We start from the raw sequence: 25,512 nt of genomic DNA on the forward strand, positions 1-25,512 counted from the left end.
CTCATTGGCTTATTTTACTCCTCCCAGAGAAAGATTACAAAATCAGTTACAGCTTCTTCACCCTCTGGCTACGGAGCAGGTTGCAGGACCACAAATTCTTCCCAAAATGGAAGCTCTCTGTAATCTGTTGATCAGGAAGTTAACTCACTGCCAGCTACTCTGTGTTGGCAAGACTGGTAAAAGTAGCTTTGATGCAGCAGGCATCTCAGATACACCGGAGGGTCATCAGTGTCAAGAATATGTCAGCTATCAAATTAAGTTATGTATAAGATCAATGCACAGCTACGAGCTTTCTGTTTAAATTGATTCAAGCACAAAGGCATGGCATTATCAGATCACAGAGAACCACTCTGTCATTTCTTAAAAATAAAATTAAAATATCCATTACCAGACACCAAATTTGTCCAGACCATACAATAATGCTACCTACCTTCCTCTGTGAGCTGTCTTTTGGCTAGCTGTATAAGGTTTTTGTATTGGGTCCCTAAAAATAAAGGTGTAGATCCATCAAGTTCTGTTCCTGTTTAGCCCAATTTAACTTTGTTCTTATTCACTACATATATAGGACATTTGGTGCTACTGACATTTATTATTGCCATAGTTCAAATGAATTTCCATTTCTTCCTATAGAAATGTAATGCCACTGACAAAACCATATATTTTGTTTTAAATTTTTGATTTATGGTTTTGTACATAAGTAGAGATGTGTACCCTTCTAGGACTCCTGTGAGGACAGAAGCGGGAGGCTGGATACACCTCCCTGAACTTTTAGCATGCAAGGCAGAATACAAATATGAGGAAATAATATCTGAGGAGAGCTCAAGAACATCTACCCAGGCAAGCAAAAAAGTAGGATTTCTCCTCTCCCACCATTCCATTTTATGATCTATGGAGACAGACTTCAGCTTTGGAAGATGAAGCTTTTTAATCCCTTCCCATAGCCAGCCCATTCTTATTTTTGAACAATACATTCCAGAACAAAATAAATATCTGTTACACAAATACATGAATTTGCTATATTTTAATTTCACTGGGTGCTCCTAGATCATACCTCAGCCACTTTCTATGCAACAATCAGCATTTAAAACACTTAAGATGTATTTAATTGTAATCACAATTAAATGTTCCTGGTTTTTTCCCCCCTGTTGACAAGAACAGGCACCAAAAATTATATCCAAAAATAAGAACAAAGCAATCCATCAAGTGAATGATTATTAAATTTTACAAACCAGTTGGGAAAGGTAAAGTTAATGTGACAGGTATCTGAAAAGAATACAGAAATCAGATAAAAACAGAAATGCAGCTTTAGATCAGGAAACCTGGATAACATCTTATACTTTTGTCTCTCAACACAAATTAATATCACATATATCCTGTGCAAACATATTACATTAATTACACACTCAATGTATAAGACTTCTTCCGGCAAACATTCACAGGAACAGTCTTGGCAACTCAATCCTATGCTGAAAGGAGCCCTAACTAGTTGCTACCTCTCCTCCTGATCCATTTCTTATCTGTGCATGAGAACTCATTCAAAGTGGATGCAAACCTTAACAGTGATGCTGTTTTATGCTGAAGCAAGTTAGGAAATGGCTGGTGACAAGCCTACTCCATAAGAACCTAAGAAGAGCCCTACTGGATCCAACCAACAGCCCAGTGAATGACAGAATGCATGATATGCTCCACACATCTTTGCTCCTTAAGTACTTCCTGTATATGAAAGCTGACGTAAAAATAAATGCCACAGAAGTACTTTATAGTGCATTTAATGAAATAAACCCCACTACATTTTTAGGATATTTCAAGTCTACAAGGACAAGCCAGTGATGATCAGATCTGCACAACGAACAAAGCAGGTGGTGGCTATATTTTCATCTCAACAGAAATTAAAGCTGTTCAGCAACTTACTAGAGCTCAAATGCCTGTGACTACTAATTGCACAGTACAAAAAGGGAGCTGCTGATTTTCTGACAATTTTAACTTCAAGGCTGGTGCAGTTGCTTTAGGTTTTCTCTCTTTTCAATCATGCAATTACTATATATTTACACTAAGTAGTTGTCATAAACACTATCAACTCAGCCCATCTTTCCCCATCGGCACTGGACTGACTAGGCTTTCCAAATGAATCATAAGATCTTAATCATATTACATTGTCTAAAACCAAACCTGTTTTGAGTTATTTAATTGATATCACTACAGAACAATCTTCCTAATAGCCCTATATCTCAAAGTGAAGGCCTTGCCTCTATGCGGGAGGTTAAAAATAAACACATGGGAATGAAGCCATTGAAAAATTCCACCATGACTTAATTTCCACCTCACTATCAGACTAAGACCCAACCAGTCAACCAAACAAGTCAATTTTCTGGACACCATTGTACTACCATGCAATCGACTCATAAGCACCTTCTTATATCAAAAGGCCAGTTATCACACCATTCACTCACATATTTTTTGTAATCATTGTAAGCACACACCACCCATAGTCTACAGCTTAGTACAATACTGCAAGCACAATCATTCCAGTTCCTTGGACAGTGAATCAAACTGTAAATATTTACTACCCAACTTTCTTGGAAATACAACACCCACATATCTAAATGGGGGGAAGTGGGGACAAAGGGAGACAGGGAATCAGTAATCACATTCTACAAGAGCAGTTGGCAGACACAAGTTCAGCATATTACCAGTGATCTATAGCTCATCCTAGATAATTGAACTTTCTCAAAAGCATTGGATGGTTGACTATTCGTTGCTTGCAGACTCAAAAAAAGCATCTTGCCAGCAACAATTGACCATCAAATAATGATAGGGACACCAATGCTGCAGGAAAGTCAAACGAGAACAGTTCTCATAATCCACTCAGGCAATACTATTAACATGAAATGTGCTCTATCTAGGGCTCATCATCCAATGTGTTGATAATGCCTTGCTGCTCTCTCTATATGATCAAGAACTCACTTCCTATACAAAAGAATAAACACAAATCTACTATGAACAATGGTAATATTCAGAAATAAATGGAAGAAAAGCAAGAATCGAGAATAAAACTGCAATTTATCACAGTCTGATACCATCTCCCAAGAATCCGGGATTGCTTATCCTTTACAGGTGTTACCCAGATGTGTTATCACTAATTGCTGCTAACATGAATGCTCTCTGCACTTTTCTTGGTTACATTAGAATTTTATATAATTATGTCTCATCTTGTATTTCCTAGTCCTTTGGCTTCACTATTATATAAATGGCTTCCTAGTTAGAACCAACCACATTAATCTGATGGACTAGAAATCTATTGCACCATTACCTGATGAGGAGATAAGCTACAAACTACACATAGGCAAGTACAAGGCCACAACCAGTTTCTCTTAGGGAGAAGTTTCATTGTACAGAAATTGCAGGATTTCTATTCTCCCGAAGTGGGAAGAGTAACCTTAGTTCAAAGCAATATCATTTTTAGCATGGTCAAGCTGTACCAAAATTAATCCTCAAATTCTCCAGTACCAACGTAAAGAGCAAATACACATTAAGGCTCAGTTAATGAATCTTAAAGCAGATCCCATGTATAGCAGTACCTTAAGTTAGAGATATCAAAACGTAGTGTGCGGGCATGCTCTTAAAAGTTAATTCAAATTACATTGCTGTTGCATGTATGCCAGCATTTGAAATAGAAAACATCAACCATGAAGGAAAGGAGCCGTCTATAAACACGGTAGACATGCACAGAAAAATACAGTCCATTATGTTTCTCTGTGTTTACCCAAACAATTCCTGTAAATCACTCCTTTACTAAGAACTGCTGAAGTCTGCAACAAATTGCCCAGGCAGCTGTGGAATTTCCTTCCCTGGAGATTAGGTCTTACAGAAACTCAGAACAGCAACTGTTGGGAACTTTCTTAAAATTTGGCAATTCTATCGCTGGCCACAGTTTAAACAGATCACCCTTAAGCTACCTTTTCTGTAACACAGGATAAGTTGGTACGTGTTTATTAAAATACTTGCTTCTTTTACGCAGTATAACAACCACCACCAACTCTATAACATTTTAAAAAACCTATCTTGCATTATCACCGATACCCATCAGTACCTGCAGGGCAAGGAATCTAGCCAGTTAAAAGTGGTGCCAATCTATTTAATCATTTCTTCAGCTCTTTCTGATCTCAAAGGGCATTTGTAGTACGGCTTCTTTTTCAGATATTAGTAACAGGACAGGAAGAGCAGAAATAAGGAAGGATAAAAGAGAAACATCAGAGGGAAACGTTAGAAAGAACATAGCTACTTACATTATATGTAAAGACAAAAGAAAAGGAAAAGAAGATAGTGCACATGAGTGAAGAACTGGGACTGCCAAAAGGATTTCTGGAAAAAAAAATCAGAAAAGAGCTTTAGGTCTACCTGACCTGAAAATGAGAATATAAATAAGATGAATGCTTGAACACCCAATGATTTACCAGCAACCAGCACCCTTTGCAGAAGCCATCCTTGGCCAGAAATCCCGTTTCCAATTGGGTCACCCACTTGCTTAGTCCAGAAGCACTAATATCACTTCACAAGCTCCGAATGCAGCAATGGTTCATTAAGCACACTCTCTAGCACCTGACAAGCCACAAAGAACACAGCTGCAGGGCAACATTCAGCCCAACAACACTTGCTTGGCCATTAATCTACCACTTTGGCTAATAGTAAGCCACCTCCCTGTAGAGTCAACCTCCTAAAATTCTTGGTGTCTTTCATTGCCTAGCTACTACTGAAGTGGTGGGTAGGACCACAAAGTAATCATTCAGAATGATGTCATTGTTAAAACTAAAATGGTGTGGCTTCTCTTTAGGTTTTCAACAGTCATTTCAAATGCCAATTTTTCTATTAATAAGTTTTTAAATGATCTAGTTTTTACTTGGGTAGCTATAAGGAAAAGACTGAATAAAAAGCCAGGAAGAGACTGAATAAAGAGCCAGATGGGTGTAGCGATTAAAGAGTGGCGACCTCTAATCTGGTGAACCGGGTTTGATTCCCCACTCCTCCACATGCAGCCAGCTGGGTAACTTTCAGTCAGTCAATTATCTCATGGCTCTCTCAGCTACACGTACCTCACAGAGTGTCTGCTGTGGGGAGAAGGGAAGGCGATGGTAAGCTGCTCTGACGTTCCTTCAAGTAGTAAAAAGTGGGATAGAAAAACCAACTAAATTCTACCAAATCTGAGACAGAGCAAAGATTCACAGTTTTACCTGACAGGCTGGTTTTCTGGACCTGTGTCTCGGAAGCCCATCTCTTCTAATTTGCAGCGTCTGTACAGCTCATAATGGCGCATGTGAGTCTGTTCTCTCAGGTCTTCCATATTTGTACAAATCAGCATCTCACGGAGCTTCACAAAATCACAGTGATTCTCACTTTCCACTAAGATATGAAAAGAAAATGTTTTATGTGTACCACTGACACCTTCAAACTAGGGTTGCTAGTCGGCAGGTGATGCCTGCAGACCTCCTGCTAATACAACTGATCTCCAGGCAACAAAGATCAGGTCGCCTGGAGAGAATGACCATTCTGGAAGGTGTATTCCAGGGGTAGTCAAACTGCGGCCCTCCAGATGTCCATGGACTACAATTCCCATGAGCTCCTGCCAGCAAACGATGGCAGGGACTCCTGGGAATTGTAATCCATGGACATCTGGAGTGCTGCAGTTTGACTACCCCTGGTGTATTCTATGACATTATACCCTGCTGTGATGCCCCCCTTCCCCAAACTCTGCCTTCCTCAAACCCCACCTACAAAAGCTCCAGGCAATTCCCAACCTCCTGACAATCCACTGTCTAGTTGTCTATCTCTTGTAACTCAAGAAGAAAAAGGACCAGCATATTTAAATTACAATATTTCTAAACAACTTCTACAGACAACCTGCATATGATAGCTTACAATGTAAAACTGTTCAAAATTGACAGACTATTAAAGTGAAATATACAGCATAAAATCTTATCTCTGGTTATTACTTTGTTTCTCCCGAATTTAAGTCCAGGCCCTTAAGTAAATGGAAAACTGGCCCCACAAGAACATTTATTTACATTTAGCATTATTGTGAGGCATAAATCAGACAAAAACATGAGCTGTTTAGAAAAACAAGCAAGCTGCCGTCTGTTCATAGGATCACCCCATCTGATAAAAGGGATGATTCAGGGGAAATATTTTCATGTAAACACTAATTTGTCTGTTCAATTTTAACTTCAGGTAAGTTTGACAGCGAAAACCACTGCTGAAGAACAATAGCTGACTGGAAAACTGACTCATAACACTACCAACTCTACTGGTTTCACAAATCACAATCCAAAACATTATTTGCTTATCACACATTTGACAAAAATATGCTGTCGTCATTCAAGAACTTCCCAAAACTATGTTTATTGAGGTATTGCAAAATGTTAAGATAATCGGTTAAGTAGCAGACAGTTAACTAGATGAAGGAATTGTAATCTGTCGACAGCCTAAGGAAACTAATTGTGGATAAGTAAGAATACAAGTTCTCATTTACCTTGCACAATGCCCCAAGGATACTGCCGAGCTTTTACTGTTTTGTTTCCAATCTTTATCTCTTCTGTGCTCCCCACTACAGCAAATGGCAAATGTCCCTAAGAAACATGAGCTAATGAATATGTATTACTGGTAACCAGAAGAATAAATAAAACAAAAAGTTTTAAAATATAATATAAAGCCTAATTATTATGTAAAAATATAGTAATATATGTACTGTTTTTCAAGGAACTCTGGGGTATCATTTGAAAAAATAACCAGGAAAACACAAAACTACATATTCCTATTAGTCTAGGTATTGACAAAGCAGTCCTGACATTTTGTGTAATATAGTCAGTTTTCTGATTTTCCTGACTGAACTGAAAGAACAGCTCACTATCTTCATATGGAACTGGAAAAAGAAAAAATCTACCTGTGACCAATCTTTTATGGGTGACAATCGTACTACCTGAGAGTAAATTGGTTTTAGAAACACTAATTCTAAAAGGTTGAGCACAACAACAGTAATAAATGCTAGTCTTCACAACAGGCTTCCTCAACCAGGGTTTTGTGAAACCCTGTGGTTTCTTGATGGCCCTGAAAGGGTTTCCCAAGTGCATGGGAGTTAATTTTTTGCATACTTTAAAAAAGTGTTAACCATTTATCGGGTGATGTGACCATACATGGTCATGTCGATCTACCCCCCTCCCCAATGGCCAATGATGGGCCTAGAGCAGGTGGGAAGAGGAGGGGCTGCAGGTGGGCATGAACACAACTATGCTTCCCAACCATATTCTGCACAATCGCACCACTTCTGGGGTTTCTAAAGCCTGAGGAATGCTTCAGGGGTAATGTTAAAAAAGTTGAGAAAGGCCGCTTTATACATTTTAGAGGAGCCACAAATAATCAGCACAATAATGGGAAACAGTGAAACTTTCACACATATTCTGAAGAAGCCCCAATCAGCATAGCACAGGCTAGCCTGAAGTTAAGCAGGGACAGCCTTGGCTAGTATTTGGATGGGAGACCTCCAAGGAATACCAGGATCATGACACAAAGGCAGGCAATGGCAAACCACTTCTGAACAACTCTTGCCTTGAAAACTCCATGGAGTCGCCATAAATCAGCTGTGCCTTGACAACACTTTCCACCACCACCATTCTGAAGACATTTTGCACATTCAATCAAGTACTTACATTCATAGTGGCATTGATCTTAGCAATGCCCTCATCATCTGTTGGAAACTGATAGATCTGGACTCCATTACTGACCAGTTCACTCATTATTTTAATCTTAAACTTCTGAAGTTCGGATTTAGAAATTGCATCAGCTTTGGCTATAACTGGAATGATATTCACCTATTAAAAACACAAGACATTTATAGCATTGTAATTTTTCTGAAACCTTTATAATGGTTGTCACAATATGAATATTTTAACTGTTTTATATGTTTTTTAACTATAGTTTGGGAGAAATTATTATTTTGATAGTTGTATAATGCAATTTTATCATGTACATTTTAAATTGTTAGCTGGCAGAACATGAATTTTGCAAATAAACAATAAAGGGGCAAACTGCTTCTTGAACAGTAAATTACCTATTAAGCAGTGTGAGAAAAAAAATAGCAGAAGAACACCCATTGTGTGTTTCGCTTCCATTCTGGTATATAGCTTATTTTAATACTGGCCTATATTAATATCAAATGAATATGAAGATTATAGTATAGTTTTAAATGCAGAACAGGCAATAACAGATATATATATATATATATATATATATATATATATATATATATATATATATATATATATATATATATATATATATATATATATATATATATATATATATATATATATATATATATATATATATATATATATATATATATATATATATATATGTGTGTGTGTGTATATATATATATATATATATATATATATATATATATATATATATGTGTGTGTGTGTGTATATATATATATATATATATATATATATGTATATATGTATATCAATGTTAATATCTAAACTGTGTTATCATGAACAATTAAAGACAAGTCATGTTTCTTCATTTACAAAACAAACACCTGAGCAAAATGGAACATGTCTTCAAACTCCTAAACACAAGTACCTCTAAATATTCAATATGGGATTGTATCATGTGGAAAGCCAGCTTTCTTGTCTGCCTGCCATTCACTCCAACCATTTATATTATTTGTAATATAATGCCCATTTTGTAGTCATTCTGTACTCCTAAATGTTTTAATCAGTCACAAGGTAAAACATTAAATCTAAATCTTCCATATCTATTTTGATAGCTAGCTGGGGCCCTTTATGACACCATACATTTTACTATAAGAATGTCTCATTATGTCATGATAAATTAGTTAAGGAGGCTGGATGAAATTGTGTGAACGGTTGCAGGTGAAGGAGAGAGAGGTGAAGAAGCCATGCCACCCTATTCCTCCAGCCATGACCTCTCCCTGTTTTTCCGCTCACTAAGCATTCAATTGCAATCTGGCTGAATAAAGCAAGCTCCCCTGCAGTTTGTTTTTTTAACGGTAGCAAAAACATGATATCAAACCTGTGCTGTTTGTCAAACAGGCTTCTGCTATCATATCCATCTACTATTTGTAATACAAAATTGTACATTGATTAAAATAATGTGCACTTTTTAAGGACAAAGATTTGTCTGAGGCTTAAACGAAGCCTGTCCCAAAAGAAAGGTACTATTGCTCTGTCTCTCTCACTGATCACTCCATGGGTTTAAGTAAACACATTTCTCTACAACTGTATTAGCTTGCTCTCAGTGATTAAATACCAATTAAAATTGCCATATATAAGGCGGTGCATCCTGAGCTACCAGGAAGGGTGCAATATACAAATAAAGGTATTATTATTACTATATTATATTACAAATTCAAATTCAAAAAACCTTTAATGGCATATAAAACATCATGCGAACAAGGGTAACTCATAATTATAATTAATTTATAAAAATTACACAGTCTAGATAAAACAAATAAAATAAAATAAGCAGTAACCAACAGTAGATTCCTCCAGAATGCCCAGCAATCAGAACTTTCCACCAATTGTAGGTGCCCCTGGTCTAGACCTGATTCTTGCCTAGCCGACAGTCCCTTTGTATCACAGTAGCCAAGAATTTGGCCACCAGTTCCATTATTTCTGGGGACCTATCAGCTAATAAATGTCTGGTTATTCTGTCCATAGGGCCAGAAAGGTCCACCGTGATAGGGACAACAAGTCATTGTCTAAGCATAGAATGTGATGGGCAATAGAGTAGAATATGTGGCACTGAGTATATTATATTACAGGATTATTTATAGCACAGTTTATCTATAGTGGAAAATTAAACTGTGCATCTCAACACATCAAAACATAACGTCATAAAACATCTTTCTTTAACGTCCTACTAGTTAACTATTAGATCTTGCTAAAACCTGAACAACCACATGGGATGGATAATGTCAAACAGAGCGTCTTTCCTCTTAAGTAAAACAGTAAGGCCATTGTAGGCTGTACCTGTTCGGGATGGGGGTCACCGCCGATTGGCCCCTCATCCCGACTGAGAGGCATTCCAACCAACCAGCCAGTCCTGTCACCACTCTGCCTGGCTGCCATCACCAAGCTGCACAGAGCCCCCCGGGCCGCTGCGAACCCGCTGCCTGCCTCCAGAACGGACCTGCCGACTGCGCCGCCGCCCTCCACACCGCCACTGCTAGCCACACGGTCCCGTGCCCTCGGGAACTCGCCCACCCAGGAGCAGCCCGCCACTGCCAGTCTTGTGGTCCCGCACTGCCAGGACTTTGCCCACCCAGGAGCCGGCTGCCACTGCCAGCCATGAGGTCCTGAGCCACCGTGAGCCCATGCCGAGGAGCACCGCCAGGCCCCCCAAGGAGAGCCCGACGCCTGCCTGCCCACAACCTATCACTCCCCTGGCATGCCCCAACCCACGTCTTGCCAAGGTACAAACCACCTACTCCCCCGCGACTACACATGCCCGGCTGCCGCAAAACGCGGAGGGGCCCTCCCCCACCCCACGGAGCGCCAACGCGGCCCCTCCGCTCCCACCTTACACCACCTCACCACCATCGCCTGAGCCTTTGCCACGCGGGACGAGCCACGGTTGCCGTGACGCCACCCCATGTGCCAAAAGGGGGCCGGGGGGAAAGCCTTTGTGATGGGAGAAGGGGCAGGGACCCTGCTCCTCTCCCCGGCCCGAAGCTGAGGTCTTGGTGGGGGGAGGGGTCGGGGATGCCGGAGTGAGGGGGCCCTGCCATGACTCCTTCTAGCGCCCGCTGTATTTTCACTACAGCGGGCTTAATTTCTAGTTGCTTAATAAAACACAGAACTACAGGCCCTCTTTGGAGTCAGCTTCTGACTGGTACAATATTATATAATTTTCAATGAGACAACAAATCAGAGATTGGGCTGCACCACCTGGCTATAGCTATAGCTTTGCACTATTAAGAACTCCTTCATTAAACAACAAATCTTTGCACACAGAAAAACAAAAAGTCAGGGGAAGAGTGCTAGCCAAAAATTTTCAATGACACACAACATTTCTCTGTATTGAGAATTCTGGGAGAGTCAGCATCATATAATAAGCAATGATAACATTGAATTCATGTTTTCAGATGCAATCTGATACTCATATTCTGATACTGATATTCAAGGCATAGGTTTCTTGTCTCAGTGAGAAATATACTACAGTGAACAGTGTAATGGCTGAATTCAAACAGGTCTGGGGCAATAATGACTGGCAAACAAATTAGGGGTTAAACTTGCTCAGATTATTGCCCTAGAGTCATCATTACCTGCTAATAAAAATGCAGCTTTAGAAAGTTCATTGCATTGCAGAGAATTAGCTGAAGCACTATGATTTATTATTTTAAAACACTTGTAACTGTGCTTAAAATTTTACTTCCTCTGAGGACTACTTGCTTTAGTTAATGATATTTGACCTTAAAAGTAAATGCAGTTACTTTAATTAGCATGGAACATCTTGTACTATGAAATGACAATATGAAAAAATGCTGAAATAAATGCCACAGCAGTAGCTCCAATATTTAATAAGATCCATACTAAATCGCTATAAATATAAAGAAGCTGGAAGTAGATGTGGATCAACAGACCTTTGAAAGACAGATACACGCATATACACTCTCGATTGCCTTATCTATTGTGTTAAGCAAGCATGCATAGGAGCAGGGTTATCTCATAGTTAGCAATGGCATATAAAGCACCCCATATGTTAACGTACCTGTCATAGGCTACCTGTTAACATACCTGTCACCCCTACCTGTCATAGGCCAAAGAGTTCAACATATACATTGGGTATCATTGGTAGCCATAACTTTAGACGTGAATCAGATGATATGACAGGGCTTCATTTAGAATACACAACAGCAGGTCATGCACTCTGTTGAATATTGCTGTTGTTAGGTGCGGTCGTGTCCGACCCATCGCAACCCCATGGACAATGATCCTCCAGGCCTTCCTGTCCTTCACCATTCCCCGGAGTCCATTTAAGTTTACACCTACTGCTTCAGTGATTCCATCCATCCACCTCATTCTCAGTCGTCCCCTTCTTCTTTTGCCCTCGATCGCTCCCAGCATTAGGCTCTTCTCCAGGGAGTCCTTCCTTCTCATGAGGTGGCCAAAGTATTTGAGTTTCATCTTTCCCCCTTAAATGTATCCACTTTTCACTGATGCAGCCTCCCACCACACAGGGAGATTGTAAATCCTTAGAAATGTAACCAAACCAAAAGGTATCTTGTCTGAAGTAGAAACTCTGAGAAATTGCTCTAATACACATCCGTGATGTGTATTAGAGCTTGATTTCCAAAAAAGTCATTAAATCTGTTTTAATTGTATTGATCATAGAGGTCACATACTCAGAAGCAAACAGTTAACAGCAGATTTTGCCACCAGCTGGCATTGCCAGTAAGCAAAAGGTAAACTTCAATATGTGGCTTAGAATACAGATCTGCAGCTTGTTGGTACCAGCTAGTGCCATTTCTTTTCTTACGACTGCCGCGCTAAATACAAAATGCAATTGTATTGAACTACAACACAAACTGGACAGTATAAATGATGAATGACTGCCATTGTTCTTCACTACAGTGCATCTTTGCGACATCTGGTATGGAGGATCCTATCAGTTCACTAGCATGTCTAAAGGAAGTTTATATAGTTGTCCACAGCTATTTTGATGATTTAGATCATTTAAGAAAACCATTTTATTTGACCTACCATGCAATCCTAAACATGTATACTCAGAAGGAAGTCCCAATGAGTTTAATGATGAAAGAGCCAGTTTGGTGTTGTGGTTAAGAGTGGAAGCCTCTAATAAGGAGAAACAGGTTTGATTCCCCACTCCTCCACATGCAGCCACTTTGAAACTTCTTCCAGTACTAAAAAGAATAATACAAAGCCTAGCTCTTCTTCCTCTAATGCAATGGTTCACAACCTTCCTAATACCATGACCCTTTAATACAGTTCCTCATGTTGTGGTGACCCCAACCATAAAATTATGCAAGTGTTCTTTCACAGAAATTAAACCGAAACTGACCAATGGCGTGAAGATCCATTGTTCATGATTTTATATATTGTTTCCTCCCCCCCCCCATGGTTTCTCAGTTCAGCTCTGCCTCTTGTCCCACCATGCCGATCTCGTTCTTTTCCACTGCTCCAAACAGATGAACGCTCTATCTCGATCTACCCCACAAGGCTGCTGTGTAGATGGTCCTCCACCTGGCAAGCTGCTTGCCCTACCGCGAGCCCTGTGAAAGGATTGTTCGACCCCCAGGTTGACCGTTTATGCACTGAAGGTTTCATGCCAGGCTGTAGGCTGGAGTTTTAGTCAAGGCAGGTTGCCCCACCTCTTCCTGCACCCACATGGGGGAGTATTTGGCCCAGTGTACCTCATCCACCCCCGATTTGTGTTCTTGCATGGAAGTTGGGGCAGTGAAGTTCCCAGTGCATAAATGGTCATTGAGAGCCACTGCTCTAATGGGACTTGTTCTCTAGTAAGCGGGTCTAAAACTACAGACAGATGTGATTTTCAGATTACCTATGTGTCTGTAGTGAAGTAAGATGTGGTCTTAGTAAGATGTGGATATGCCCTTAAAAGGGAGAGATATATCTAGGATGTAAATATTCCTAGATTATCGGTACTGTAGTTGTGAGGGCAGTGAGTTGTTGTTGCTGTTGCTGTTTAATTTATAGACCTCCCTTTCTGGTCAGGCTCAGGACAGTACATAAAAATTATGATACAAGTTTCTGATAAAAGTAGTAAAAATACTAATACTCTGTGTTTTATTTCATGGCCTTGTTATATCTTTAGCTCCCCATCCATTATTTGTGGGTATGAAACTGGAAGGGGGGGGGGGGAGCTAGTCTTTTGCCATACCAGATGTTGTAGGTATTATCTTATTTGCTATTTTTGTAACTTTTAAAATTATTACAAAGCAATGAAACCACCAAAAATAAATACAACTTGCAACATTATACCAACAACATAAAAAAATCCAGTGCTCCAGTTCACTGTACAATTATAAATAGAATCATATCACAATTATCCATAGAACCTAGAAATATTCCAGGTTTTAATTCAACCATATCCTAACCAACCTCCACAATCTATAAAGAGCCTTGTTACTCTTTACATCTCTACTGTATATGGGACTGAATCCAATTACAAACTGAACATCATCATTTATCAGCACTTCCGTTTTTAGAGTTGCAAATCTGATCAAGACCTGTAGTTCAAACCCTATTGCACTGTTCATTGGATGGCTCATCCTGTTGATTGTATTCGACTAACACTATACAATCTGCCTTGAATCCCAGTGCAAAAGCCAGACTATAAATAATGGAAATAAGTAACATTGTTATACAGATCTGTTCACAAGAACAGATTCTAAGTGATCAACTGTTTTTAAACAAACTTTGGATAAAGGACAGTCCACTCAACCTTACATGTATGACCTGCAATGTTTAATTTTACTGAAACATTCATTCTTACCAGTAACACAATACATCACAACAATATTAACTGTAAGATTGTAAGTTAAATTGTCATGTTGAATTTAAAGCGACTCTCTTTTAAAAGATCCTGTGTGAACAGTAAGTTGTAACAGTGAAGCGTGACTAGTTTTGCTAAAGTTAGTTCTAAAATCTTACCTTGCTATCAAGATTTTTCATGGTTAATAAATCCAGAGTTTTAAGTGAATGCCCTGTGGGAGAAATGCAGTAAAGGCACACATGGATGCGAGTGTCATGGTAATTATATAAGGAGCGTTTAATTTTCAGCTCTTCCTGGAGGTAGGCTTCAAACTGTGCATCTATATAATCCACTATTGGCTGGTAGCTGGGAGGAGAAAAGATAGTATTAAAGACCTTCATTCCTATTAACTGCGGTATACAAGCTGCCAGATTGTTGTAAAATAACAATAGCATGAGATAAATCTTATTTTTAAGGAATTATCACTCGGTCAAAAAATGGTCATGTGTACCAATGATCCTCTTGATCAGAATATTGTTATCACAACCTCAAACCCTATAGCCATAAATCCAACACAAGTTTACTGCTTCCAAAGGCATTCACACATAAGAGTTTTTCCAAGGGTGTTTTAGCTTCATTCATCCTAGTAACTGAGCATCATTGACCTTCATGAGATTGTGGTAATTGTTTGGAAGTTAATTACTTCCAAGAAAATGGCCAGGATTCAAAGAATCATTGTTCTGGTCCTACAAACAAGTTTTCTTTTTCTTTAAACGACTAACTGTCCCATGAGGGACAATTCAAACTCAGATTTTGATAGGACATGTGGATTCAGCAAAAACACTCAGAAATTTTACTGGGCACATGCAAGCCTTTGAGCAAGCCTCTTGGAGCTCTTTTTCAAATCCTAGTGTTTTATAACGCAAAAAAAAAAAAAAAGACTAATATAATGTGTATACAGATCAAAAAATAAGGCCAATTTTCCCAATAAGAAATAATGGAAAACCTAAAACAGTTTGTTTTACTGTTAATTAAGGCTGCAAAGATATGAACATTAATTCAGCAATGTGTCCACTGTGAAAGCATTCTCTTTGTAGCTGCAACATATAATCACCATCATCTTTATTTTTATACCTTACCCTTCCTACACTCTGGGCAGTTAACAACAATTAATAACAATAACATCTTAGAGATAGTGTAAATACAGTAAAAACATTCTGCTACATACAGCCCCCAACTAAATTCAGGTTTTGAATTTTTTTTTTGGGGGGGGTGTCCAATCTTTCCAGTGCAGTCTCAGTTCACAGCATTGAGGCCAGCATTTCTTGCAGGTTTATCAGGTTTCTGATTAAGGCCCTGATCTCTCCTGGCAGAGTGTTCAAGACTGAAATCTATCTGCTAAAGATTAGGCTTGAAGAACTTCCTGTGAGAAAGGAAGCCAAACTTGAACAGAGCTGACTGGTTGGCTCGTCTATTAATCACAAATGAGCCATCTCCCTTTTCCAAGTAATGTTCTGCAGATTACCAACTGTCTGGCTTTTTTTAATCAGTCAAGAATTTGCAAAACAGCATCCAGTGCCTTTAATCATATTAACCAGGCAGATACTTGAGAGGGACAGGGAGGGTCCAACCATCAGTGGCATGCTGAAGGTGTCAAGTTCAAACCCTGGCATCTATCTTTGTGGGTACTTTTGAAAGGGAAAATATCTCTAAAACAAAGCTGCCTGTCTATTGCCCATCCTCCATTCTTTAGTCAATTTTGAAGTCGGGGATATGTTTCTATACAAGAGTAAAGGTGAGAAAAAGCAGAACCTGCTGCACAAGAAACATGTACTCAATCCTGTTTACGGCTGCATCTACATAATCTGAACAACAATATCACCACAAGACATAAATGTCAGCATTTTGATGGCATTTCACTGTGTAATTTCAGATGCAATTATGTGAGCGAGAAGATACTAACCTATCATCTTTGTTTATCTGGTCCCCAAATCCAATTGTATTTATAATTGTCAACTTCAATCGAACGTTGCTTTCCTGAAGCTCGTAGGTTTGAGCTTTAAGTCTTACATTTGGCTGAAAATGTGTTGATGTGCGGTCCTCAAAACTCGTATTAAACAAACTATCAATCAAGGTTGATTTTCCAACTCCTGTCTCACCTAAAATTACAGAAATGAAAGTGCAGATTTAAATCACAAAACAATCAAAACAAACTGCACTCTGTTATAAAGAAAATTACTGTATTTCTCTTATTAGACAACAATGCATCATTTGCTGTAGCTTAGGGTCAAACTACAGCTGTGGGTAGCATATATTTCTCCCTTTCCCCTTATTATCCATGGCTTCTCTGGATCCCAGACCTGCCCTTAAGTTCACTTCTCAGTCTGCACAGACAGAAACACCCGAATTTATACTTCTTCAATATCTCTTCAGCCCTACTGGCCTCACCATGTGGGAAAAGTGGTCGCGTTTCAGTGATTCACAGCAGATTGGTCAACATTAAGAACAAGTTATGAACCCACTGTGAAGCAATTTTACTCTGGAAAAAACCAACTGGACTAGAAAGCTTTTCCTTTTTTCACATCACACGGATTTTGGCAACAGTTTATCACAATATAGCTCCACTGCCTATTTCTTGGACTCAGAATGTTAAATTTCCCAAATAAATAATGGATGGGATAAAGCTTGTATTGCTCAGTTCTGGTCTGAAGGCAACTTGCTGAGGGGGGCACAGTATGATTTGCTTGGAAGTCTGAGTTTTCAAAAAATATTACATCTGATTGGTGTCTTCTGCTAATTCCTAGGGTTTGATGGTTTCCTTGAAATTCTGATTCAACTGCTTTCAGTCTCAATTAAGAATGCTATCTGCACTGATACTGACTTCACAGAAAGACAATCTAAGTTTATGACCATACTTAGAGTCACCTACACCAGTGGTCCCCAACCCCTGGTCCGGGGACCGGTCCCGGTCCGTGGAGCAATCAGTACCAGGCCACGGCTCCTCCCCATCCTCCTCCCCAGCTGCTGCCTTGGGGGCTGCCCTGCCACTCTGCCGCCGGTTCACCTTTGGTGCTCTCCAGCGGCTGCCATGGCTGGGGCTCCCCCTCGGCATGGCACTGCACAGCTGCTGCTGGCAGCACCCCCCAGCAGGCAGCAGGAAGTCAGGGGCACCGGCAGGAAAGCAAGTGGAGCAGGGGCTCAGGCGGCGATGTCCTTTGGCAAAAGACTACCCCCCCCCCCCGGGCCTCAGTAAAATTGTCATGCTAAAAGGTGATAAAAAGGTTGGGGACCACTGACCTACACAGTAGGTTCTCAAACACAGGGCCAGCAACTGCTTCATATCAAATCCAACCTCATATAGAATTGGGGATCCATGATTAGATTCCTAGTGTGTTATTTAGCTACAGAAGTCTAGGGAAGCAGCTATGGATTGAAGCTGTATTCCTGTACATTACTGATACTTGATCTTTTTCCTTACTGGGTCTTAAAGCAATCTGGATTCATGCAAAGCCTCTTCCCTTTCCTCCAGGCCCTAAGCTATATCAGCCACCCCAGCCCAGTCTCTCTACTTTTTTGCAGTGAAATTACACGTGAAAAGAATAAAGCAACATTCCAAGCATCACATTATTCCGGACCAAAGAAAAGGAAATATTTTTTAAAGAACTCTTGTGTATATTTTTATGATTTCACTTAGCTCTGAAAAGCATTCCACCCAAAGAAGAAGCTTTGAATAAAAAGAAATAAAACAATATTTCCATTAATCTAATTAAACATGATAATCATAAAGTAATTCATGTTAAAATACATAATGAACATTCACATATTTCAAATAAGGATGGAAACTATATGAATAAATGAGAAATATGATAGATTATCACTCATTTGCTGCTAACCATAATGGAGCAGCAACCAATAAAAACATAATCAAAAATCAATTGTGCAGACAGTGTGAAATAATTATGAATTACAATGTAACTTAACTATTTTGCAGTCAATAGCTAACAGAAGGTGGCAATAACTTTATCATGTATCATTGCTATAAACTTTATAACAAGACAGACATATCTGTTTTATGACTCACATTGCTACAGCCATAGAAAGGTTACTCACCGATACAGAGAATATTGAAGCAGAAACCTTGATGGATTGATTTGTTAACCAATTGATCCGGTAAACTATCAAAACCAACATGACCAGATAAGGATAAGTTTCGACAATTCTGCTGCAGAAAAGGAATAAGGGAAAATTGTTAAGGCTTACAGGGTCGTAAAACTGACAAAAAAAGTCACCAAGAGTCAGTGCCAAGTCTAGGCAAGATAACACCCAATATTAAGACCTTACATTTAGATTACATTTTTTCATCTAAACAAAATTCACTGTGGGCAGATAATCTACCCAGATGATAAAGAAAACATCCACAATTAATCAGAATTATGGGGTCAAAGCATTTAGGTTTCTTTAAACAGAGCGGATATTTTCAACTTAACTGAGTTCCAAGACTAGCTGCTGGTGGGCAGTGCTATCAAGTCACAGCTGACTTATGGCATACCCACAAGATTTGCAAGGCAAGAGACTTCAGAGATGGTATGCTATGGACAGCCTTGGTGTTCCTTGGAGGTCTCCCATCCAAATACTAGCCAGGGCCAATCAGCTTCCAGCTCATGGTTTTACGACTAATTACCCAAGGACAATTTATACCATGGTGAAAGTATCTTAAAAGTTTACACGCAGGCTTGTAAGATTGGAATACACCATTGCAGTTTCTTGACTTTCATTTTTTCCATCCTTGACTCCTTTTTTTGCTAAATCCCCTTTTAAGCCAGCATTTCTCAACTTTTTTTCCATTGAGAAATCTCTGAAACATTCTTCAGGCTTCGAGAAACCCCAGAAGTAGTACAACTGTGCAGAATGTGGTTGGGAAGCATAGCTGAGTACACGCCTACCTGAGGCCACTCCCCTTCCCACCCCCTCCAGGCCCATCACTGGCCATTTTGAGGTCGACATGACTACATTGGTCATATGACCCAATAAATAAATGTTTAATGAATTTTAAAAATTAAAGAAACCAGAAATTCTTGCTCTCATCATGCACACATGCTCTCCTTTCTTCTACCCTTATGTATCATAGCAAGGTTAAACTGCCCTGTTTCTAAGGTCCAATTTAATGTAGTTTGTTGGATTTGGGCACCTAAATGACTGCTTGTTTATTTGCCAGCAAGCAGTGATTTTAAAACATGGATCAATGAAATCTGTAAATGAGAAACAAACTATGATTTGTTAACATTCATTAAATGTGCTTAGACAAGGTTCTTAGGGGTCTCCCATCCAAGCACTGAACTGATATACGACTGTTTAGCTTTGCAAGCCTGAACTGCTGGATAACATGCCCTCCAGCCATATGGTAGTCCTCTACCTGGACTTCACAACAAGTTGCTGTTATACTGAAGGGTTCCTAAACTAAGAAATAATCTCAATGTAGCATGTGAGGGAAGCTTCCAATGAAGGAAGTAACTAGGAAAACTCAGGGGTGTATCTAAAATAATGTTATCCAACTAACAGTTCTTTTATCCAACTAACAGCTCTAATTCTGAGGCTGCAAATATGTCAATATTGTTTCTTTCTCAAAGATTCCCTCGGTCAACATGCTTTTTCCATCTGAAACCTAAAGGTATATGCTTGTTAAAAGTATCTGTACCCTGCCTCTGTCACTGTCAAATGAAATTGCTCCATCAAAATCACTTGGACATATATAGATAATATTTTAGGACCAAAGTATTAGGTCTCCCTTCTATTTAAAGGACCCCACTGCTTCCTTCTAGATATTCTGGACTGAATATACACAGGAGACTAACATTCATGCCAGCTGACTATTTCGTAGTCCCTACCCCAAAAGAGGTCAAAGCCAAGTTTCTGTGAAAAATATGCCTCTCTAAATGTCTGATAAAAACATACTGATAAAAAGCAGTTTTCAGGACAGACTCTTAAATACACCTCCACACATTCTTCTGAGGGGCACATATTGAATATCTATATTCCAAATACAATTGCAAACAATCACAAGAGAAATGCCTAGGGGCTATTACCGATGATACTGATGGTCCAGTCTAGTAAGAATCATAGCATTAACAATGAATAATCTAACTTTACATGATTTAACATTTTGAGCAATTCTGTTTTAATTTCTGCCTTGCTACACAGAGTACAGAAATTCACAAAAGGCATGTCTGACTGGCTTTCCGTGACTGATTTTAATATTAATATCAATGTATTATATTACCAAGAATGATAATGTACAATGAGTACGCTGTGAAGCCACCTAATTCTTTACTCACTCTCTTTGCATCTTGATTATCTGGTGTGGGATTTGAATGTGCTCTCATTCCAAAATCAGGTGAAAACCGCTGGAAAAAAAGATCAATAGAAAATTAGAAGATAACAAAAGTAAAATCAAAACCACAGGATGAGAGAAAGCACACATAGCTGTACTCACGAAAAATATCAGTAAGTGCCTTTAGGGAGCTATATTTATAAACCGGGCCCTGAAAACTTTTCTTAGATCAAGGATCCAACCTAAACACTTAGATTACAGGTTATTTTGTTTTGAGAAAGACAAACAGACAGAAAGAAAGATAGACAGACAGACGCCAAGAAATTAAGGGACCCCCCAAAGGGACCCCCCCTTTGGGGGTCCAACTGGGAGAAGCAGGGCATGAATACAAAAAGCCCCGCTTATACTAAGATTACAGGTCCTCTCTTAAATAGTTATAAATAAACCTGGTGAAGCTTATTTAATGCGTTTAACATTAGTATGGTGGTTGCGCAGAACTGATCTGATAGACATCTATTGCTGCAGTTTAGCTGCAGCTTTCAAAGGGGTCAGAATGTATACTTCCCACAAACACCTAAATCCCCTTGAGCAGTGCACTTCATAGCCATCCTTTCTTTCCAGGCCCCGAATCCACTTTTGGCCAGGCAATGTTTTCACCAATTGCCAAAATGGCAGTAGTTGCTGGGACTGAGGAGGGGCACAGAGAAATATTTGTAGAGCCCCTCACAGCTGAGCTGCCATGTTTGTACCTTCTCCTGTTTGAAACATAGTTGAGAACCAACCAACAGCCTGGTGTTAGAACCACTCACAGCAGCAGGAATTTCCAGTCTCCACCCAGACATCCCACAAGACAAGAAAACCTTGCAAGAAGCTGGAGTGCCCCCTGGGGCATATCCAGCACAGCCACAGGGGGCAGGGAGTTGGCCTCCAGCTGGGTGAACCACTGAAGAACCAGATAGGGGAGATGACATTTGCAGACCATCGTTTCCAGGATTTGTCGAGGCCTGGCACAACAAGATTGACAACTGCAGAGTCAGGCTTGTATTTCAGGAAGAAATCAAGCCATTCTTTTTTCTACACAGTACTCCACATTGAAACTGACAGGACTATGAGGTGATACACATTTCTAATTCAAAAAGTCTGTGCAACTGTTGGACTGAGTTACTAGAAGATTTTAAGGCAGGTTAACCAGTTCAGTACACAAAGCACATGAACAAAAGTTTAGCAGCATACTGAGTCTTACACATACCCCAGGCCTAAAAGTTCCCATTTTTATCTTGAACAAAAACCGCCCAGGTCAGTCTTCTATTTTATACCTAGAAAATGGTATTCGATCTGTCACAGTATCCACCGCTTTACCTAAACCTTTCATTACTTGATCCCACAAACTATCACCTTGCTTTATTTCCAATCTGGCAAGATATGCTTCTAAATTCCAGTTCACATATTGAACGCATCTACCATTCCCACCCACTCGAAAGTTCACTGCCAACAGAATGCCTTCATTCATGGAAATGACTTAAGATTTCCATTCATAACTCAATTTATTTAGTCACTTTCCCTCAGAGTTCTGGACATCAAATAAACCTTTTTCTAAGCAAGTGCATCACATATGAAAGCAGGTCCTAAAATGCAACAGAATAAAGCCTTTACTAAAACAATTATTTCAGGAAAACAAAGACAACAAAACTAATCCAAAAGTGATCATACAAAGAAGATAGTGCCAATAACCTTTATTGGCCTTAACAATCGAACCCTGCATTCCGGAGTATAATATAAGCATTCTACATAGATGTCAGGTAGAAGTTCTTCTGAAGAATGAATTTCACTGCTTTATTTTCCCAGAGAAAATTATCTTTTTCTAAGGATCATACCAGGAAGAGCACCACCGCCACCCCCTTCATTCTGGTCAGCCTCCCTGCCTCTGCATGGGACGAGGAAGGCCGCCATCCCCATAGCCACAAGCCCCGCATGGAGACAACTGGCAGAGTCAGGGGGGGCCTGCCACCAGCTCTCAGCTCACTTTTAAAGCGGGCTTCACCCCAGCAGTTTCATAAGATCAATACAATAAATGGATGCCATCTACCAACACAGTATTAGGCAACCTTTGCAGTTTCAAAGTTGAAATTCATGTTTTTCAGGTGATTAACCCTAGGAATTGGGTGTGAGAATGCATGTACATTTTATTGATTTGTAACCTGTGGGGTAGGGAGGGGATAAAAATCACAAATACAGATAACAATCTATATATATATTTAATGAAATTCCTCTGGCTGTGAAAGTCAACTCAGATCTATAACTGAAATCCTTATTTCTGTGTTTCCTCTCACATGATAAAAGGAGCATTGTAATCACTAGTCTGATATAGAACTAACAAATAACACAAGCCATGAGACACCCCTGAGACCTCTATGGAAGACAGCTGAGTTCTGGTGAGACAGCTGAAAGGACAACCACTTCCATGACAAATCATGCCTAGCTTACTGGGTATGCTAAAATTAGTGTATCAACAGCTTTCAGTATCTTTGGGTTTCTTACAATGGAAGGCAATGGAAGGCCTGCAAATTTTTACAGGTACTAGAATCACAGAGTCATAGAATCACAGAGTTGGAAGGGACCTCCTGGGTCATCTAGTCCAACCTCCTGCACTATGCAGGACACTCACATCCCTATCGCTCATCCACTGTAACCTGCCACCCCCTTGAGCCTTCACAGACTCAGCCTCTCCATCAGATGGCTATCTAGCCTGTGTTTAAAAATTTCCAAAGATGGAGAGCCCATCTTCCCGTTAAAATAATATCCATATAAAGCTTTCAATTTGTTTGAATAGCATTTATCAACTATATATACTTGATTTCCCCCTGAATCAAATGTTTTAACTACAGTAATTGTTGATATTAGGACATATAAAAATAACATAAATGTTTAAAATTGCTTTACTAAAATCGAAGTCAAAACAACCACACTAAATCATATCGTGGTCAGTTCAGGACCTCAGATAATTTTCTAATTATAATTTTTTTCCCAGAAAACCTACATCCCAGAGGACACTTAGAGTGCAGTGCCAAGGGCACTATTCTGGGAATATGCCTCACTGAATATGCCTTCCACTATTAAGTTAATAACACAAATACAGAAAAGGCAAACATCTGTCTTGCCTCTGTAGAAAAACACTGATTACGGCTGGAGAAAATTGTTTTATTTAGACCAGCGTTATTTATAAAAAAAAATAAGATTTTCAGATCTGAAGTATACTAACTATATTTGTAGAAAAATACAATTTGCTCTCTCACAACTGGCAGCTCTACAGAACTAAATATGAGAAGAGTCATTCTTTCTGCTTTAGAAAGATAATGAAATGCCGTAAACACATCTGCAAACAACAGGATGGCATTAGATTGCTAGTTGGCTAGATCCAACCATTATTCACTTTACAACAATGCTGCAACATTCATATGAAAAGTACCAAGCAGTTTATTTCCCTGAGTTCTTGAAGTTCTGCCAAAGAGGATACTTGCAGATGCACATTTTAATCAGGAAACTAAGTGACTCAATGTCTACTAGAGATGTTTAAATCATTTATCAAGACTTCTGCATGATTGAAAATCTGAGGATTGGTGCAATAAATAATACGTAATATTTTAATCTTCCTTCAATATCCTGATAGCAACTGTCATGGCTAACTTTTAATAATTTGTTTTTGTTAAACAGAATATAACCCCATATGACATTTATTGGCAAAGATCATTAACCTGATCCATTTATATCAACATACAACATACACATGAAATGGTTTGCCACAAACTATAATGACAAACCTAAACAATGTTGAGCCCAATTAAAGCCACTGTTATCTTGTAAAAACCCTTTTGACTGTACTTTAAATACACTTCATGAACACTACACTAATATAGTACAATAAAAAGTTTCTGGATTAAACTGCATTACAACTTAAGACTAGACTCAGAAACGTTTGCATTGTATTGTACTTTTCAAATTGGCATTAGTTAGTCATCTCAAGGGTGGAGTGGCTTCTTGAGTGCCAGCAAGACTGATTCAGATCCAAATCTACAATACTTGCAAGCTAAACGCTTCCAGAACTCTACAAATAAACATGCCTGTGTACATACTGCATCCTCTTACAGTGTAGTAAGTCACCCCAGTCATTCTAGAAACAACTTTTCATAAAAGCCCTCATACAATGCATATTGCAAATATCTTGGCTACTTGTGACCCCATGGAATAGGCATCTATAAATTTGCCAGCCATTCTGGAAGGGGTAAGTAAGCCTGATACACTGAAAAGGAGCAGTAGATAATCTCATCCTTCCCTAACCACAACTGTGCTGTGGAGGCAGAAGGTAAGAAAGCAGGGGCAGACATCTTCAAAACCTCAGCACAGATGACACAAGAGCCAACTTCTCTCTGCAGTTCCCTGAACATAACAAGGGGAAAAGGAAACAAATTTAGAGTCCAGTGGTACCTGTAAGACCAACAAAGTTTTATTCAAGGTATGAGCTTTCACGTGCATGCACACGTCCTCAGATACAATGTCATGGAATGAAACTGGCAGAGTGTGAGAGTAAATTAACATACAGCATAGAAAGAGAAAGAAAGGCTTTTATCTCACTTCAGATAGATGTGATTTGAAG

The 25,512-nt window shown here is 39.3% G+C and overlaps 1 protein-coding gene across 7 annotated transcripts in view; it reads right to left on the reverse strand.

Annotated features, from left to right (window-relative positions):
* The window catches only part of SEPTIN10 (septin 10), a 42,665-nt gene that overhangs the window by 11,036 nt on the left and 6,117 nt on the right, over positions 1 to 25,512 (reverse strand). For 4 of the 7 annotated variants that reach the window (XM_077343641.1, XM_077343644.1, XM_077343640.1 and 1 more), the window contains exons 2-9: positions 20,866 to 20,934; positions 18,644 to 18,755; positions 16,497 to 16,692; positions 14,713 to 14,899; positions 7,698 to 7,859; positions 6,524 to 6,620; positions 5,229 to 5,397; positions 431 to 484 (exon numbers count right to left, since the gene is read on the reverse strand). In XM_077343641.1, the coding sequence (XP_077199756.1) occupies positions 431 to 484; positions 5,229 to 5,397; positions 6,524 to 6,620; positions 7,698 to 7,859; positions 14,713 to 14,899; positions 16,497 to 16,692; positions 18,644 to 18,755; positions 20,866 to 20,913 (1,025 nt within the window). In that variant the 5' untranslated portion in view covers positions 20,914 to 20,934. The other 3 variants (XM_077343643.1, XM_077343639.1, XM_077343642.1) reach the window with 3 other exon arrangements.

Source organism: Paroedura picta, chromosome 6 (assembly GCF_049243985.1).
Source record: "Paroedura picta isolate Pp20150507F chromosome 6, Ppicta_v3.0, whole genome shotgun sequence".
NCBI classification, from domain to species: Eukaryota; Metazoa; Chordata; class Lepidosauria; order Squamata; family Gekkonidae; genus Paroedura; species Paroedura picta.